The sequence below is a fragment of the Ursus maritimus genome, unplaced genomic scaffold (assembly GCF_017311325.1).
Source record: "Ursus maritimus isolate PB19 unplaced genomic scaffold, ASM1731132v1 scaffold_1, whole genome shotgun sequence".
Lineage (NCBI taxonomy): Eukaryota > Metazoa > Chordata > Mammalia > Carnivora > Ursidae > Ursus > Ursus maritimus.
In genome coordinates, this window is record NW_024423343.1 from 37,579,321 (window position 1) to 37,596,510 (window position 17,190).

The 17,190-nt window shown below is 40.4% G+C and overlaps 1 protein-coding gene, 2 long non-coding RNA genes and 1 other non-coding gene across 10 annotated transcripts in view; 3 read left to right on the forward strand and 1 right to left on the reverse strand.

Annotated features, from left to right (window-relative positions):
• Nucleotides 1-748: 748 nt before the first annotated feature.
• Nucleotides 749-17,190, reverse strand: part of CCDC150 (coiled-coil domain containing 150) — a 92,713-nt gene continuing 76,271 nt past the window's right edge. For 4 of the 7 annotated variants that reach the window (XM_008687290.2, XM_008687293.2, XM_008687295.2 and 1 more), the window contains 10 exons: nt 16,723-16,892; nt 14,559-14,652; nt 13,612-13,781; nt 12,303-12,429; nt 4,852-5,046; nt 4,339-4,407; nt 4,077-4,238; nt 3,309-3,395; nt 1,377-1,496; nt 749-1,101 (listed from right to left, as the gene is read on the reverse strand). In XM_008687290.2, coding sequence (XP_008685512.1) covers nt 985-1,101; nt 1,377-1,496; nt 3,309-3,395; nt 4,077-4,238; nt 4,339-4,407; nt 4,852-5,046; nt 12,303-12,429; nt 13,612-13,781; nt 14,559-14,652; nt 16,723-16,892 — 1,311 coding nt within the window. In that variant the 3' untranslated portion in view covers nt 749-984. Of the gene's footprint in view, nt 1,102-1,376; nt 1,497-3,308; nt 3,396-4,076; nt 4,239-4,338; nt 4,472-4,851; nt 5,047-12,302; nt 12,430-13,611; nt 13,782-14,558; nt 14,653-16,722; nt 16,893-17,190 lie in introns of those variants that run through there. The other 3 variants (XM_008687291.2, XM_040642546.1, XR_005837954.1) reach the window with 3 other exon arrangements.
• Nucleotides 1,082-4,097, forward strand: LOC121105432. Its single transcript, XR_005837962.1, has 3 exons — nt 1,082-1,193; nt 1,273-1,484; nt 3,969-4,097. It is a non-coding gene; the product is annotated as an uncharacterized LOC121105432 (long non-coding RNA).
• Nucleotides 4,111-10,795, forward strand: LOC103659699. The gene is made up of 3 exons (XR_567591.2): nt 4,111-4,199; nt 6,025-6,136; nt 9,596-10,795. It is a non-coding gene; the product is annotated as an uncharacterized LOC103659699 (long non-coding RNA).
• LOC121099940 lies at nt 7,051-7,118 on the forward strand. The gene has a single exon (XR_005831666.1). It is a non-coding gene; the product is annotated as a small nucleolar RNA SNORD56 (small nucleolar RNA).

A 17,190-nucleotide genomic window follows, 5' to 3' on the forward strand; every position in this document is an offset into this window, starting at 1 on the left:
GCAGGACTCTGTCTGACCAACACCGCTCTCCCTTACCAGCCTGAGCGTTAAACTCAGCTTTGTCTTTTTATGGCAGTGGTGGGCTCTTCAACCTCTGAGCGTCTTATTTTTGGCATTCTCTCCAATTTCACAATTGCTCACTTGATTTAGGTCCTGATAGTATCAGTAGCTGCCATGGCTTGAGCATCAATTAAGCTAGGTATTATGGTAACCCCGACTTAATGCATATAATCTACCACCCAGTATCTGAAATACAAAATGGGAATTTATTGCTTACTATAGTAAGGAAGAGCTACATTGCTCAGGCATAGTTTCCTGGAGCAGAGCAGACTGCTATACAGAATAATTTGCTTGTCCAAGGAAGCTGTAAATACAATCTCTTATATAAAAATAGATACAGGGGTGCCTGGCTGGCTCAGTTGGTAGAGCGTGTGACTCTTGACCTCGGGGTGGTGAGTTCACGCTCCACACTGGGGGTAGAACTTAATAAAATACAGAAGAGAGATATCCTCTTACTAAAGATGTGCTGGTAACTAGCATAAAAGGGTATATGTTTGTATGTGGAAAAGTTCCACCATTTTCCAGGTGATTCCAGTTCCAGGGATTATCTACTAGATGTTAGGATATTTTGTTTCAGTGAAATGCCCTAGTCTATCATTTGGTTGCCCTATCATCTAGTACCTCAGTGCTTTTTGATAAAATGTACTTAGAAAAATAGCCAAGCATTATGCAACAGCATCTCCTATCATACAATAAATTAATATAAATTTATTGGGTGGAAAATGGGGAAAAGGACAAAAAAGATGGGGGTGGTTCTGTACTGATATCAGTAAGTTCATAAAACGATAAACTCAAGTCCAAAACCTTCAGCCCCCATCAAAGACTTCATGTTCTGATGACTGTGGAAAAGGCCAGCGCTGGTTGCGGGGCTCAGGCAATCACGGCGGTGCAGCTCTGAACGAAGACGCGCCTCTGTCAAGGACCTCACTTTCTCTCTAGTTCAGAATGACACTTCTTGGGCACAAGTTTAAGATTCTGTTTATTCTCCCATCGATGTAGAGCAGACTGGCTGAATGCCACATCGTGCCTGTTACCTTGGTCCTGTTGGAAAGAAAACAGACCTAACACTGTTCAAAACTACCTGCAGAGCTGAGGACCCATTTTGTCTTTATGAATATTATCTATTCCTCCAGGTGAGTGGTTTTACTCTAGACGGACTGGGAGACGTGCAACTTTTAAGGAAGAAATTTAGTTCATTTGTTTTCCTGGCAGTTTAAAGAAATCTAAAGATTAGTGGGGAGAGCAGCTGGATGAAGAGAGAAATTCTGCAATGAGAAGTCTGAGAGGCAGAAGGCAGCCCTGTCTAAACCCCCTACCTCTTCCAGCCACCTATCTTCTCGGGGAAGCCTCTGCAGCCGGTTTTTCGTCAGCTCAAGTTGGAGGCCATCAAACCTGCACTTAAACCAGCGATGAGCTTCTTCCAGGTTAGCTGTTATCTGAACATGTAAGAGTTATCAGTTAAAATCACAACAAAGAAAGTTATGTTTTTTGTGTATTAGTTCCAGAGACCTTTTTACCCAGATGTTTAAAGACCCAAATTCTGAATGCAAGGTCCTTGCAACCTATTTGCATAACATACGTCCTACAGATGGGAGTGATTTGTGAATGCAGAGCTGAACGCCTGCTGCTTTCATGCATTTATTAGTATTTCCTGGATGTGATCGGAAAGTAAGAGGACCCAGGAGGAAAATAAGAATGAAAAGGACAAGATGGCACTGCGAACTATGGTAGTTCAAACCATAGTTTGAATTTTTGAGTTCTGTTAAGACTAAATAGTCTCCAGAGTCCCCACACTAGATCTTTCTTTTGGGCTTTATGAAAGTAACTGAATTAGTATAAGACTGGACTAGCTTAGTGTACATTGCATTCTCTTTATTTCCTTTATCATCAAAATATTTTAGACTATAGCTCCTAAGCACAAACTTCCAAATTACCTTTGTTAGACTTCTAGTAGTCTGCCTTTGAAGATGATCTGGAATCAGTATTTGTTTATTTGACAAGTTTTTACTAAGTGCCTATACGTGCCTGGCACTTGTGTATGTGTGGGATACTTCAGTATTTTAAGGCAAAGCTGACAGGTTTTTAGGTTATATAAAGGTTGCTTCAAAATAGCTCCAGAACATATCCTCTAGAATAAAAAGTAAAATGACTGTTTTCCCCATGTGGTTATTTGTTTCATGGACAGCATTCTCGTTTGTGGAAAGCTACAAAGCTCAAGTACGTTCCAGGGCTGTTTGTATATCCTAATCCCAGGGATATTCTCACACCCCCCTCCCCAAACCCAACCCCACCTTTCTCCAGCACTCTTTACCAGGGGTGAAGGGAAAGATGCTTGAAATGGCCCTGTACATCAGGTCCCCTCTTGTATGGTGGATGAGAAGGAAGGTGCTACTTACTGAAACTTACTATTCTGTCATGCTGTTAGATGACTCAGAGTAAGTCTTACTATCCTGACTTTTCTAGATGTGGTAACTGATGAGTTAAAGTAAATGTAACTTCCTCAAGGGCACAGCAAGTGTCTCAGCTGGCATTCAAACTCATGTGTGTCAGAGTCCATTTTCCTTTTAATATACCATTCTGATAGTCCTATTGTCCTGTCATTTAATGGCTATAAAAAGGACAAATCATGACCAACGGATGAAATCGTCACCATGATACCTTAAGAATCTGTCTTCTTATCTGGAAAATGAGGAGTGGTTGTGTCAGACAATGATTTCAAAGATCCTTTCTAGCTCTAAGAAATGTTTAGATCTTTTTGAAGGTATTTAAAATCATTTAAGATTAGAGAAAGCAAAGTCACAAATTAAAAGAGCCTTTGAGGGGTGCCTGGCTGGCTCAGTCAGAAAAGCAAGCAAGTCTTAATCTCAGGGTTGTGAGTTTGAGCCCCATGTTGGGTGGAGAGATTACTTAAAAAAAACAAAACTAAAAAATAGGGCCTAGTTTACATTTCTAGTTATTGACTGAACAGAGCTTCCATTTTTATTAGTGATGTCAAGCAGTAATGCATTAAAATCTACACACATGCTGGTCTTCCCTTCTTATATTTAGGGGTAGAGACTTGGACTTGGTTTAGTCAGTAGTATTTCAGCATTCTCTTATCAGGACGCAGAATGTCAATCTTAAAATTATTCTTCAGAGTAGACATAAGACATAGGAGTGTAACAGGCAAGAACCAGTAACTTAACTAACAACTATGTTAAGGAAGGATTTTACCTGGACTTGTCTAAGTCTTTATGTCCATGGCTTACCTGTTCTGATTCCACACTGGCTTCTTTCAGTTTATGCTCTGTTGCTTCTTTACATTTCTTTAGGTGTCTGATAGTTTCTTCCAATTCCTGAAAATGTGACAGAAAGGTTTTTTACAAATTCCCAATGTACCATATGGAACAAAAAGCTTCCATATCGTAATAAATGGGCAGCCGAATTATGAAAGTATGACGGGATTATACTTTCTAACTTCAGGTGCTACCAAAATACAAGATAAAAACTGTTCCTCTCAGTGGTATATACATAATGCATTGATCACAGATTTTGATTTTATGTATTCTCCTGAGGAAGAAGTGATTAACATCTCTTTCCAGAACTGAAGGAATACTTTTTCACAGGAGACAACGTCTGCTGAAAGGTGAGAGCTTGATGCTCTCTGGAAGTCCCTTCTCAGTGATAGAATGTTATGCTTTTCAGAAGGCAGGGTGTAGCTATGAGTCCTATCACAGCGGCAGGTGTATCTGAGCTTCAGGAAAGAACCAAAGGGTATGAAGTTCCTGAAAGACTATGAAATTCAAGTCAGAAGTCTAGGAACCAGTATTTTGCATATGGGAGCTTCAGCTGTTAAGAATGAATATTTTATACATTGAAAATTGAGAATATGTGCCATATTCAAAGCTACAGACTTCTTCCTCTTGCAGGTTTATGTTTCTTCTACAGAATCCAGAAAATCTAGGTGCTCTGATGCTGGGTTTCGGTACACACCATTCACTGCTCTTCTCTGAGAAGACCCCGTGGAAGCCTCTCACCTGGCACCGGCTCTCCAGTTCCTGCCTTACTTTCCGCTCCGCCTCGAGTCGCAGCTCTTGCTGTTTGTTCCGCGCTGATGTCTCATACTGGCTCTTGGCCAACAGCTGCATCTCCTTCTGTAGGTTAGTCATTTCAGATACGAACTTCTGGATACTCAGTGACTGGGAGGGGGCACAAAGAGGGAAGCAGTTGGTGAAGCTGTCCGCCTCTGAGATTTTATGCATTCACATAGTGAACATGGAGTTTGTGAAAATCATCTACCTGTTCATAATTTTTTTTCTGATATTGATCCTTAATTAGCTCCATTTGCCTCAAATCTGTTTCTATTTGCTGAAAGTAATGTGGAAATAACATAGAAAGATGATCAGTGGAAAAACTGGCTTGCTCTTTTTGCCTATAGGATGACAAAAAGAATCCCATATGAGACCCACAATTCTCAGCTCCTGCTGGGCCCTCCGTCCCATCTGGCCCACTGACCCTGAAAGAGCAAATCCTGTGGAATCACTGTGAAAGAAGTAGATGGGGAGCCAGAAGGTGACATGGCAGCTAATGAGAAACCACACCTCTACACAGCGGTATCTCTGCTGGAAAAAGAGATAGTAACCATCTCCCTCCCCCTCCGGGCAATGTGCCCACGGCCCAGGTGTAGCTGTAACTCCCAGAGAACACAGGCGCTGTTAGGACTCTGGAACCATCTTCACTGAACCCCACCACCTGCCTGATCCTCATCAGATACTAAGGAAGTGAGGGGAGACTTAGCGTTTCTCATACAACCTTCATCCTCTCTACATTCTGAGTATTATTCGCCTTAGCCGACAAGTGGAGCTTAATTTGGGCCTTTTGATTCTTTATTTTCTCCTTGCTACTGTTCAGGATCTTCTCCAGCTCTGTCAGTTTCTGCCGCAGCTCTCGGTTGGTCCGGGTTACCTCCACTGATCTGAAGTTGGCTTCGTCAAGGGCTTTCCTCAGCTGTGGAACACAAGGGGAAAATTCGATCATTTTAACCTTCCATTCAGTAAAAGAAGCTTATGATTAGTACTGTCCCCGTATTTAGTTCTCTTCGGACCTTTCTTTTAAAGAGGAGGGTAAGCGAGGCAATAATAATGTCTCGTTAAGAACTGTGGAGCAAAACTCTAAAGTGGTTTTCATCTTTTGTTTTTCATAATTTTTAACACTAAATACAATCTTCTAGAATAGATGAACAATGTAAATAGATGTTCATCATTTGCTTTTAAAGAGGCTGACTTTGGAGTCCAACCTAAGTTCAAATCTCCGCTGCAGCACTTATCAGCCAAGTAATTTTGAGTAATTAACTTTCCTAAGCCTCAGGTTCACCAATGGCAAAGTATGCAAATGACCTATCTCCTAGGATTCCTAGTTAAATAAGTAGAAAAAGAAGGGAGAGCCTGGCACACTTGCACAGCTTTTAAGCTTTTCTCCTCTTTTCTGTTGCTTGTGACTTCATGTCTGGAGAACTGAAAATTAGAAGGTAATTTATATAAATACTTGCCCGTTACTACCATTGCATAGATTTTTTTATAATACTGCTTTCAGTTTTTAAAGATTTTAATAAACTTGTCTAGTGGAAAAGTGGCATAGAGATTACTGTTAAAAACGACAATAGCCCTGAATGGAGTTCCTTATGCTAAGCCCTACATCACCAAACCGAGACTGAATTATAGTTTTGGCATTCCCAGCAATGAACTCTTAAACGAGTCTGTCGGGAATTGCCTGATCCTGTCATCCCCTGATGGTAAGAAACTGTGCAATAACCGGTCAAGTTACTGCCTAGTACAGCTTGTTCCTGCCGCCTTCTGCCTGTAAAAAGCCTTCATTTTGTACAGCTCCTTGGAACGCTCTGCCAGATCGGGTAAAGCACAATTTGAATCAGTCTTTGTTCAAATAAACTCTGAAAAGATAAACTGAAGCATATTAAATATTTAACAGTTCTGGCATCAGAAGAGAAAAAGGAAGGAGAGCACTGGTCCCCAGGAGCAACGAACAACCAGGTATAAGTACCCACCGAGTTCCTGCTTCCTCGACGCCTCTGGAGGCCATAGTAAGTCCCTCTTAGATCCTAGCTCTGCAGCGTTTGTGTTAGCAGCTGTCAAACTTTGAGCCTTTCTTTTCCTGGACTGGGTCCAGAGTTGGAGTGGGTCCAGTGTGAGGCCTCAGGTGAATAAAACTTTAAGGCTTATTATTTTGAATTACAGGGGCTACCATGGAGAACTTTTGACCTAAATAAGCTTATCCATGTATGAGGTACTCTAGAGAAGCAAAGCCAAGCACTTATAAAGGGTAGAAGGAAAATTATTTTTCACCCTCTCTGGTTTCTGGTGACTAGAATGAGACCTGCTGGAAACCCTCCACTTGCCCAGAGCCTACAGACAGGATCTGGAAAACTAGCAGAATCTAGCAAAGGGTGACGATTCTCACCAAAGTCAGCTCTCTCAGATGTCTATCTGTGGTGTCTGGTTGAGAGAGGAAAAGTAAAATTTCACGTTGTCCCTTCCAATTCAGACTGTCAGGCAAAAGATAGGTGTAAGAATCAGATCTTTGAATTGCGCCTTGTGAATCTGCTTTCGGGTACCCGTTTGTTGTTGATTCTTTTTCTCCTAGGACTAGCTACTGCCCTCTTGTTTATCTGGTTTTGTGTCCTGAGAACTTGGCTAGGCAACCACCAGGTTAGAGGATCTAAAAATATGGTTGGCTAGGAAGCTACTGACTTGGCCAGCCGGGCCAATTCTCTTGGTTATCTTTGGGAGTGGCTCTGGAACTTGGGCGGGGATTATCTTTTGTGCCTTCTCTGGGGACTTCTCTTGCATCCATGGGGTTGTTCAATACTGCTAGGAATTTTTACTGTTTGTCCTGGCTAAAACCTGGCAAGATATCTGAAGGATTTAAAGTAGCTCTGTGGTCAGAAGACAGCTATATTCAGAGCCTGATCGACTTTTAAAAGTTCCTTTCTTCCCTCTGCTATGATGGCAGTAATTTTTGTCAAGAGCAATTCACCAAAGTGCTGATACTTTGGGTCTGAGTGAAGCTGAGGGAAAAAAAAAATAAGTCCTTCTCCCCTTAGCTAAATGAAACCATGTACCTAGAGAGAAAGAGAACCATTCTAAAGTCTCTATTGGAAGGATCTACTAAAATATTCCAAAGACACACAGCTCTAAATCTGAAACATAAGGATCTTTTGATTTCCATCTTAGTTGAAGATCTCCCTGATACAAAGAAGCAAATCGAAGATGATGTAGTTGGCTGGGTGGGTCAGTCTGTATATCATTAAAGGTTGTAACCCAATTCTTTGAGAAATTAAAAACAGTACTTGTAAATCAAGTGTACAATAATAGAAATTCAGCTCCAGAACAATTCAAAGGCCACCCATTCTTTTTACCAATCCCCAAAACTCTCTTAATTCATCTAAGGCTTGCAGATATTATAAAAGATCTGGATTTAGGGAACAAAATCCTCCTTGGTGCAACTTATATTCTTTTTCTGTGACTTTTGAGGTATAAGTAATTCTACTTGGTCTACTCCAGGAATGAAGACGATTCTTGGGAGGGGGAAAAAAAAAGGAAAGGATATTTTGAAAAGTAGGCCCATGGAAAACCCTTAAAAGTGTCCTTCACAAATAGGAGTTAAAAACTTTAGCCCGAACAGGTAACATTAACTTTATTCCATTTGCCAAAAACACAATTTGGATTCAACTGTTCTTTTATAAACTAGTGCATTTTGCATTATTGTACCTGTCTCAAAACTAAAGTTGTAAAATGAAACTTGTAAGATCTGTTTGTGCCTGCACGTTTATGTCTCTGTATGCTTGTTAGAGACTTTTCCCCTCCTTTGAATGGTATTGCCAAAATGAATTTGTAAAGAGTTCTATTTAATTGGTTTAAAGACAAGTATTTATACATACCAAGTTCACAAGATCTAGGATAATTGTCAACAAATAAAACAACAAACTTAAGCTACCTTTTACTTAAAACATCCATGTCTTCAGAATTATCAGCATTAGCTATAATACTTCTGTTTTACCACGTTTACTATAAGTCAGATCAGCTCATCTATCTCTGTTACAGAATTTGTCAGCAAGAAAGGTAATTTAAGATCATGGTTAGCTGTTTAATATCTCATGAAATTTTCATAAGTAATCTAAACATAATTGTTAAAGAGATGTAGGATAAAATTTTCTAATTCTGGGTAAAATTATCATGTTTTTTGTTAACTAGAAACCTTGAAATTACCCTAAAACAAATGATTGATACTCATTTAATATCTAGATCATTTCCAAATAAAATACCAAAACATTAATTACTAAACATACATTTATCCACTTCTGGCTTCCTTTAACAGAGGAACTAAAGATATTTGGGTTAGTAAACAGGTCGTGCTACATTAGAAAGTTTACTATGAGGAAGAATATACTTCTAGAAAGTAAAAAATGTATTTATAAACTTGCTAACCCACAGAATGTTAGTGTAACATACTTTTCCACAATTGCTTATTTCTTAGTTTTCCCTAGGAATAAGAATTCTAAGGGTTAAGGATTCTAGTCAATAAGTGTAATTAAAATTACTTCAAATAATAAGGGTGAAAGGAAACTATGAATAGTAGTAAGGAAAGTAAAATAACTGTTCCAGAATGAGAGAGAAAAAGAGAACAAAAGTCTGAATGGAAAAAAGAAAGATTTGTGGAAAGAAAAGGAAGTTTATGTGTGGTCAAGGTAGCTAAGTTAAAATGGATTTATTCAAGTTTTTAAAGAATAAGTTTGGTGCAAAATTAGAATTTGGTTTTCATTAAATGGACAGAGCTTTCTTGGACTATTGGTCTGTTCTTGATAAGAGGCTGTGAAAAGTTTTTGTTTTGTTTTTAATCTTTTGGGTAATCTCCCAGAAAAACAAAGATCTTACATCTTATCAAAATAACTTCCTGTACTTCACATTGTCTTTTATTAGGTCTCTGATTACTTAACATTGAGAAGACTGGGTTTTCTTAAGAGCTAAATTTTGTTCACAACTATACAACTTTCTGTATTTGCCTTTAAAACTTCCGTTGTCACTTTGTTTAAATAATATTTCATAATTGTGATCTTAATCAGATGTTCAAATGTTTTGACAGCTTCCCCAAATCAAATTCTAAATGGAGTCCTTTTGATCTCAAAGTAATTCTGAGATTTCAGAGAGTCCCTGAAAAATCTCAAAGGATTTGTGTCTTGCCATGTAAAAGAGAGATGTTAAACTAATTAGGTTTATTTAGTATGCTAAATTACATGGGAAGCACTGTCAAAGAACTGATGATAAGCCTTACATCATATTTGCACAATGTATGTTATTAATATGTGTTCTAGCAATTGTAGGAAATTCCTAAAAATCTGATATATCCTTTTATCAGTCATAATTCCAGTTATCTTAAAATGGTATATCACAGAGATAACCCCATATCCTTATCAAGTCTATTATAGTGAACTCTCATCAGATCTTTAAACATGAGCATATTAACGTCTTTTATAATTTACCAGCAGCTGTTGTTACACTTGGATACTTTTGCAAAAGGGAGATTCCTGGAAAAGACCCTACTACGTACTCTTGAGCACTGACCTCCCTGACAAATGAGAAGGTGTCAAACCTTCGGTGAATATTTCACAACTGAAGAAGGCTGCATCTGACATCTGGTCTTATGTAAGTATGTGGTGTGGAGGCCTCAAAATCAAATTGACTAAGAAGAGAAGGAGATCTGGTTTAAATAGCTGCCCACACAACCCCCCCTACCCCCCGGACTCTCTGCCTGAACTGTTCTGGGTGATGGGCTATTATCATCTTTGAGCTGAAGAAGGAGGTGTTTGTGCTGGGGCAAAACACCGCATGCTGCACTTAGACTGACACTTCTGCGGAAGCTGAGACTCAGCTACATATAAGATCACTGGACAAGCTAGCTGGCTTAAGAAAGTGACTCCTTCAACAGTCCTTCCCTTATTTGACTCTGATTGATTTGGGTCTTGGGGATCATGTCTCCAAAGGACACTCTAGACATTGGGAATTATCCTGCTGATAATCATCACAGCAGTCTCCCTAGTGGGCTGTATTCTCTCCAAACCTTGACATGCACATTCACGGTTGCTAACCACCAGGCAAACGATCTAAGCCATAAGACATGAGATATCTGCCTGATACGATAAGGAAGAATATACTTCTAGAAAGTAAGAAATGTATGTATACGCTTGCCAAGCCTGCCGTCTCCTGAAGGAAAGTACCTTGCTCTAACCAACCTGCTTTAGTGCCTAATGTATCTTGCTCCCACTCCTGGCTGCCTCTGAAAGCCTTTCATCTTGTACCGCTCCCTGAAGCACCTTTTTGTCTGCTAGATTGGATACTACCTCATTAGAAGGTTTGCTCCAATAAACTCTGAAAATGTTTAATATGCTTCAGTTTATCTTTGAACATGACTTAAATCATTTTATAGAGAGCTCCTCCTCCACTGCCCTTGAATCAGTGCCGCTTGGTTTTTCGGAAGAGGTGGCAGCAGAGAAGGGAGAAGAATGCAGTACTCGGGACAGCTGGTAGTGTTTGACGTGCTAAGGTTATTTGTACCTTTTCTTTCTACACTAGCTCATTCCTTAGTTCTATGCCACAGTGCTGGCCTTTTTATTTATATTCTACCTTTACCTCAATCACAGCTTTGTCAAAACTAGGTAAGCCCTAACAGTGACCGCTTACTCTGTACTTAAGTTCGGGCACTGTGATAATTACATATCTTTTCCAACTTAAAAAAAAAAGCCAAAACCCTGGAAAGTAGTTATGATGATTTCCATTTTATGACTGAGGAAACAGACTCTGAAATTACCTGCAGACAGTTCATTAACACCCTGTTAATAGGCAGCTGCTAACAGCCCCCTGACCTCACATTCACTCCTCCCTTGGGCTCCTCACAAGTTCACAATCTTCAGTGATCCTTGTTAAAAGGATTTAAATTTTATAAGTATTCTGACAACTATCTCTGATTAAAGGTGCCTTTAATTTCAGTGTACCTTTTTGTTTCCCTTTATAACATTTTAATGTTTAAATAGTTTTGTAACTTATAACTTTTCTAAATCGTCTCTGTAAATTGCAGTTGCTAAATACACCAAAGTTGGCAAAATATAGACCTGTAGACCAGCCACTCCAAGCAGGTCTTGGAGTAATTTTAATTCCTCCCTCCCCTTTGTTCATGATACAACATCTAGTGCCTGTTTGATGATTTTTCTATTAAAATACCTATTTGATTTAATTATTCTCTATTTTCAACTGAACTATGTTGCTTGGCCCTAATCTTTGAAAGCCCAAAGTAACTGTTGTAGTTTTCTGGGTCTACATGCCTCCCGTTTCTCTTCATTCTTACCTACTCTCCACTACCACCAGACTCCCCTTCCTAGAATTGTGCTTACATGATACCACCCATTTCTTAAAAAGCCACAGAACTCCACTTCGAACTGAAAGTTCACCTCTAATACTCTACTCTGACAGTCAAGGTCAGCTACCAGCTGGTACCATCTCAGCTACCCACTCTTGGACATTTCCCAAAGTCTCTGCTCTGATCGAGAGAAAGAAATCCTACTCATTTGCTCACATGGCCTGTTCATTTTGTAACTAAGCTTTGGTCATCCCCTTGCACTGGGTGTCCCAGCCCCATCAGCTCAGCCCGTCTCCATCGTGTACTTTCATTCCCCTTCTTCTATCACCTAACCCTTACTTTGACTTCCTTCAGAATTGTACATAGCCTCTAGTTACTCAACCAAGGTCCTCTGCTGTTTACCCTATTTGTCTCATGTGAAGAGCGGAGATCACAATTAAGTAAGGGTCACGTAGCACACGTCAGAACAGGGACCATGCATGCCTCTCAGGAGAAGGTAAATGAGTGATGGGTGCTAGTGAAGCAAGCGGAGGGGACAGAGGGTTTGATGTCTACCCAATGGCCAGCCACTTCCTTCCTCTATCCCTTAGTGATCACTGTCCGATGGGAAAGCTCTCATCAAGACACTCCTCTCCTGGGCAGAGAACTGTGTATCAGAAGCTTTGTGTGTTCTAATTCATGAAGAGCACAGAAATGGCTTAATCACACTGGGCTTACTGATCACAGAGGGACTAAAAGGACCACAGAACAACTGCAGCCATGCCTGGAAATCCTGTAACTGGTTCTGCTCTTAAAAGGCACTCATCTAGAGAGACACTTCTTGTCCCTTGATTCCATACCTCAGTCATTTCCCGTTGTGCTGCTTTCTTGGCCGTTTCTCTCTCAGTTTGAAACTGCTTTCTTAGAGCTTCTATGCGTTCAGCATGCATTTCTGCTTCCATTTTGGATTCCTCAGCCATTCGTTCTCTGTTTTGGGGGACGGGAAAGTCAACCTTAGAAATCATCTTTAGGGGGCGCCTGGGTGGCACAGTCGTTAAGCGTCTGCCTTCGGCTCAGGGCGTGATCCGGCATTCTGGGATCGAGCCCCATGTCAGGCTCCTCCACTGGGAGCCTGCTTCTTCCTCTCCCACTCCCCCTGCTTGTGTTCCCTCTCTCACTGGCTGTGTCTCTCTCTGTCGAATGAATAAATAAAATCTTTAAAAAAAAAAATCATCTTTAGGAGGTAAGGAAGGCCTGGAGGGGAACGTGCAACTGTCCAAAAGCTGTGATTTACAAACAAAAAGATCAGGCACCAGGTGAACCTCACTGGTCTGAAGACCATTAACAGAAGGGGAAAAGAAAAGGCATTTACCTATAGCATTAAAAGCCAAAAAGTCATTCAATATAAAGATATCCAACCCAAAGAGTGAAATACATACACTTGTTTTGACCAATAAACAAGCCAAGAACATTTTCTGGCTCCTTTCTTGAGCCAGTAATATTTCACTAGATCATAAAATTCGTACAGATCATAAATAGGAAAACATGCCTTCTCTGCTTCGGTTTACGCCTTTTGCGTATCAGTATGTTCACTAGCTGAAAGGCATAAAGATCTATGTGCACACTGCATTTCCCCTGATTAAAAATTTTCATGGACTGTTATTTATATCCAAATCCTATTTACATAGATGCAGTTTACATAAAAAAACAAGGGGCTTGACCTGAACTTGATGGGTTTGACCTAATTTTAGGCCCCAAACGAAAACAATGGTTTAAGATCTGCCTGGGTGGAGTCTTCCACTCCTAATGGGATGGGTTATTCCCATCCAGGCTGCTGCTGCTCCTTTCCCAAATCATGCTTCTAAAGGACACATCAGCTTTTGATAGGAAAGCGTTGGCAGAAACATGCAATGTTCTTTAAGTCTTGGTTTAACCTTCATGTGTAGAAACAGCCTGACACTAGATAAGGGAAGAGCTGGAAAGGAGGTCCGAACGAGCAGACCCCAGCCAGCTAGTGTCTGCTGCTCAGGGATGCCTGGCTCCTTAACAGGGCTCTGCTGGGAGTACCAGTTGCAAGGTGAAGACTGGCACGAACCGGTTTGTGCCATGGGCAGAACTTACTCTCCCAGAGGCTCTTCCCTAATTTCACTGTGACTATCCTGCCCTTACTTGAAGGTTTCCAAATTTTGTCGCTCAAGTTCATTATTTTCCAATTTCTCTTGAACATGATCAAGCTTTGTTTGTAGATGATTATTTGTCTGGAGAGATTGTTCCAGGCTCAAAGCCAGCTTCCTGTTGTCTTCTCTAGCTACATCTAGAGCTTTCTGTAGAGGCTCCATCTGAAAGAGAGAAGGCTCTTTTTGATTCCAGTGCCACAGATGCAAGAAGTCTGTAACACTATATATTCACTCCTCTCACTTACCATCAAGTGCCATTGAAACAATAGATGGAACCAGAACCAAAGATTCCAGCTGCCTGGAATACATACCTGAGAACTTACTCCAGACATTGCTTAGGAGACCCTCCAAAGGCAATGGGAGAACGCTGCTCCACTGATTACCAGCGAGCTTTGAAAAATTGAGCCAACTGAATTCATTTTTATTTTTAAAATTTTAAACTAGTTTAATTCCCCTTTCTGATCCTATAACCTTCTGGTGTCACTGCCTAGAGAGATAAGAACAGGCACTTGTTCCTTGTATGTCCTTCCAGAAAAAGCTTGTTTATATGAAATACCCCTGGCTTTTAATATATGCACGTATATGCAGAGCTATATTCATGAGTGCATACACCCATGAACACACACATGTAAATGTGTCTCTTTATTCAGAGTGGGACCACTCCAGCGACTTCTGACTGAAGTTACAAGTTATTCTCCGAGACTTTAACTTCTGCGCTTATTTATGCGTTAGTAAATAAAAAGGCATAACTGTGGTCCTGGTTTGCCAATAAATGATTCACTGGAAGGCTGCAGGACCACTTCCCATTCGTAACCAAAACTCTGACTTGGATGAAAAAAGAAATTTCCCTGATTATTTTGCTCCATTTTCCTAAAAGAGCAATATCCCAACGCCACCAAAAATAATAACATTACCATCTATAAAACACGTGGCCTTTACCTCACTGCTGTGCTGGGCATCCACAACCAGCATCCTAGCCTGCCACTGGTCCACCTCTGCCTCCAGCTTCTGCACCCTCTGTTGATTTAGAGCCCTAAAAATGGAAAGCACAGCAAGAGTGACTACAGGAAAGAACCATCTAGGAATGATACCACTGGGAGTTACAGGGCACTCTTCTTCCAAGAAGCTCGAATAGCCTATGTAGTAAAGTAGAGATGCTCAGAGTATCTGAGAGTTGACAAGTGACAGTGAGTAGCTCCGGCTTCAGGTTAAGAAATTAAGGCTCCCAGAGATCAAAAATTTGTCCCAGCTATGATTCATTTTGGTTTGATACATTAAGCTGTCAATACTTGCTAATGACTAACTTATGAGCTGGTAATTTTATTCATATATACATATCACTAGTACAAAAATATATCCCCTCTAGATGGAAGGGCCTGCTATTGACATTTTGCTTCTAAATACAACTACCTAGAATTTTATTGTGAATGGCAAGCAATTTTTAATACCATCCCCTTAACTTTTTAAGTTCAGAGGTAACATACATTTACAATATGTAAAAAATAAAGATCAGTACAACGGAGACTATAAAACTGGCACCTGTTCCCCCATAACACAGAGGCGATATGCACCGCTAATACACACATCACAATATATTTTAGAGAACTTATTAAACTCAAACCATTTGTTTATTAACCCCAAGGGGAAACTTCTATGCAACTTGAAACATTCAAAGGAGTTTACTTATAAAACATGACTAGAAGTAGTTCTCAGAATGATTCCTCTAAAGTAATCATTACTCTTTAAACAGGACACTAATATATAGATAATTCAAACTCAAGTAGGCACTTAGCTTTAATTATCTAGACTAGACAATTATTATTCTGTAGACCCAAGAACAGGTTTAAATGGTGTAGAAACAGGAAGGGTAAAGCAGCAATATAGCACACGAACTTCTAGAATACATACTCCTTTACATCACTACAAAATATGGGAATTTTGAATCTTTGAAATTCATGTTTAACAGATGACTGGATTAAGAAGATGTGGTCCATATATACAATGGAATATTAGCCATCAAAAAGAACGATTTCTCAGCATTTGCTGCAACATGGACAGGACTGGAGGAGATAATGCTAAGCGAAATAAGTCAAGCAGAGAAAGACAATTATCATATGGTTTCACTCATTTATGGAACATAAGAAGTAGGAAGATCGGTAGGAGAAGAAAGGGAAGAAGAAGGGGGGGGTAAACAGAAGAAGGAATGAACCATGACAGACTATGGACTCTGGGAAACAAACTGAGGACTTCAGAGGGGAGGGGGGTGGGGGAATGGGATAGGCTGGTGATGGGTATTAAGGAGGGCATATATTGCATGGTGCACTGGGTGTTATACGCAAGTAATGAATCATGGAACTTTACATCAAAAACTAGGGATGTACTGTATGGTGACTAACATAATAAAATATTATGAAAAAAAGTCATGTTTATTTCTAATTTCAGATTATTCTACCTAATTTTCTAGGTGTTTATTTTTTATAATATTGTATTTTATTGAACAGGTCTACATTTCACCATTTCAGAAATGTAAAGCTAAAAGAGAGGACTTTATGCGTGTAGCATTGTAAAGGTGATGAACTGTCATACTCATACACTTAGGGAGTAGTAACATAGGGAGAGGGAAATATGTCAAACTTTGGGTTGGAATTGGAGGAAAAAACCTGTTCCAGACTGAAAGGAGGTCCATGGTTCCAAACAAAAATCTCTCCTTGACTAAAGACAATACAAATACGAACGTCAGTTTACAGAGAACATTGCGTTGCACAAAACCCCACTGGGCAGGAGGAATGGCCAGGACACAAGAGCGCGGGCTGTGGGGGGAGCCAGCGTGCAGCAGGCACTGCTGGGCTGGAGGCTGGGAAGCCCGGTGGAGCTGTGGCTCCGGGCCAGGACCTGTAGGTAAGGGCAGGTGGGGAAGTCTAGAGGCAGAGGTTAGTGCATTCACCAAAAGACCCTGCTTTCCAGTCAAGTTCCTAGGATGCTTTTCTCAAACGGGGGCTAGTTCTTTAGTTTAAAGTGACTTTGTTTCTGGACCGCATGCCGCTCCTTACTAGAATGCAGCAGACAGCTACACGCACAAAGACAGAAAAATAATCTCCAGTACCTTTCTTTCTTGAGGCCTGCAATCTCTGAATCCCTCCGCCCAAGCTCTATTTGTACTTTTTCCAGAGCACCTTGCATCTTACTGTGAGAAGCCAGCACATTCTCCAACATAATTGTAACTTTGCAGTTGTCTTCTTTAGCCTCTGCCAGTTGTCGCTGAAAGTTACCCACCTAAGAAAATGAAACAAGACAAAGATATTCGATTCTTTCTGGTTGTTCTGCTGTTGCTGAGTCCCACTACTTCTAGGCAAGAGTATGGAAACCAAGCATGACAGAATGCTAAGAGGAATAACTGAAGCATATTTTATTTTGTTAAGATCTTGAGTTATTGTGACTTTGAGAGAAAGGAAAACTAGACCCCACACGCTGTGGAGAACTGCAGTGCTTCCCAACTATTGTCTCGTCACAGCATGTGTATTAACTGGAGACAATGGATTCAACAAGTTCCTGGTTCTAGATGTGCGTGTCC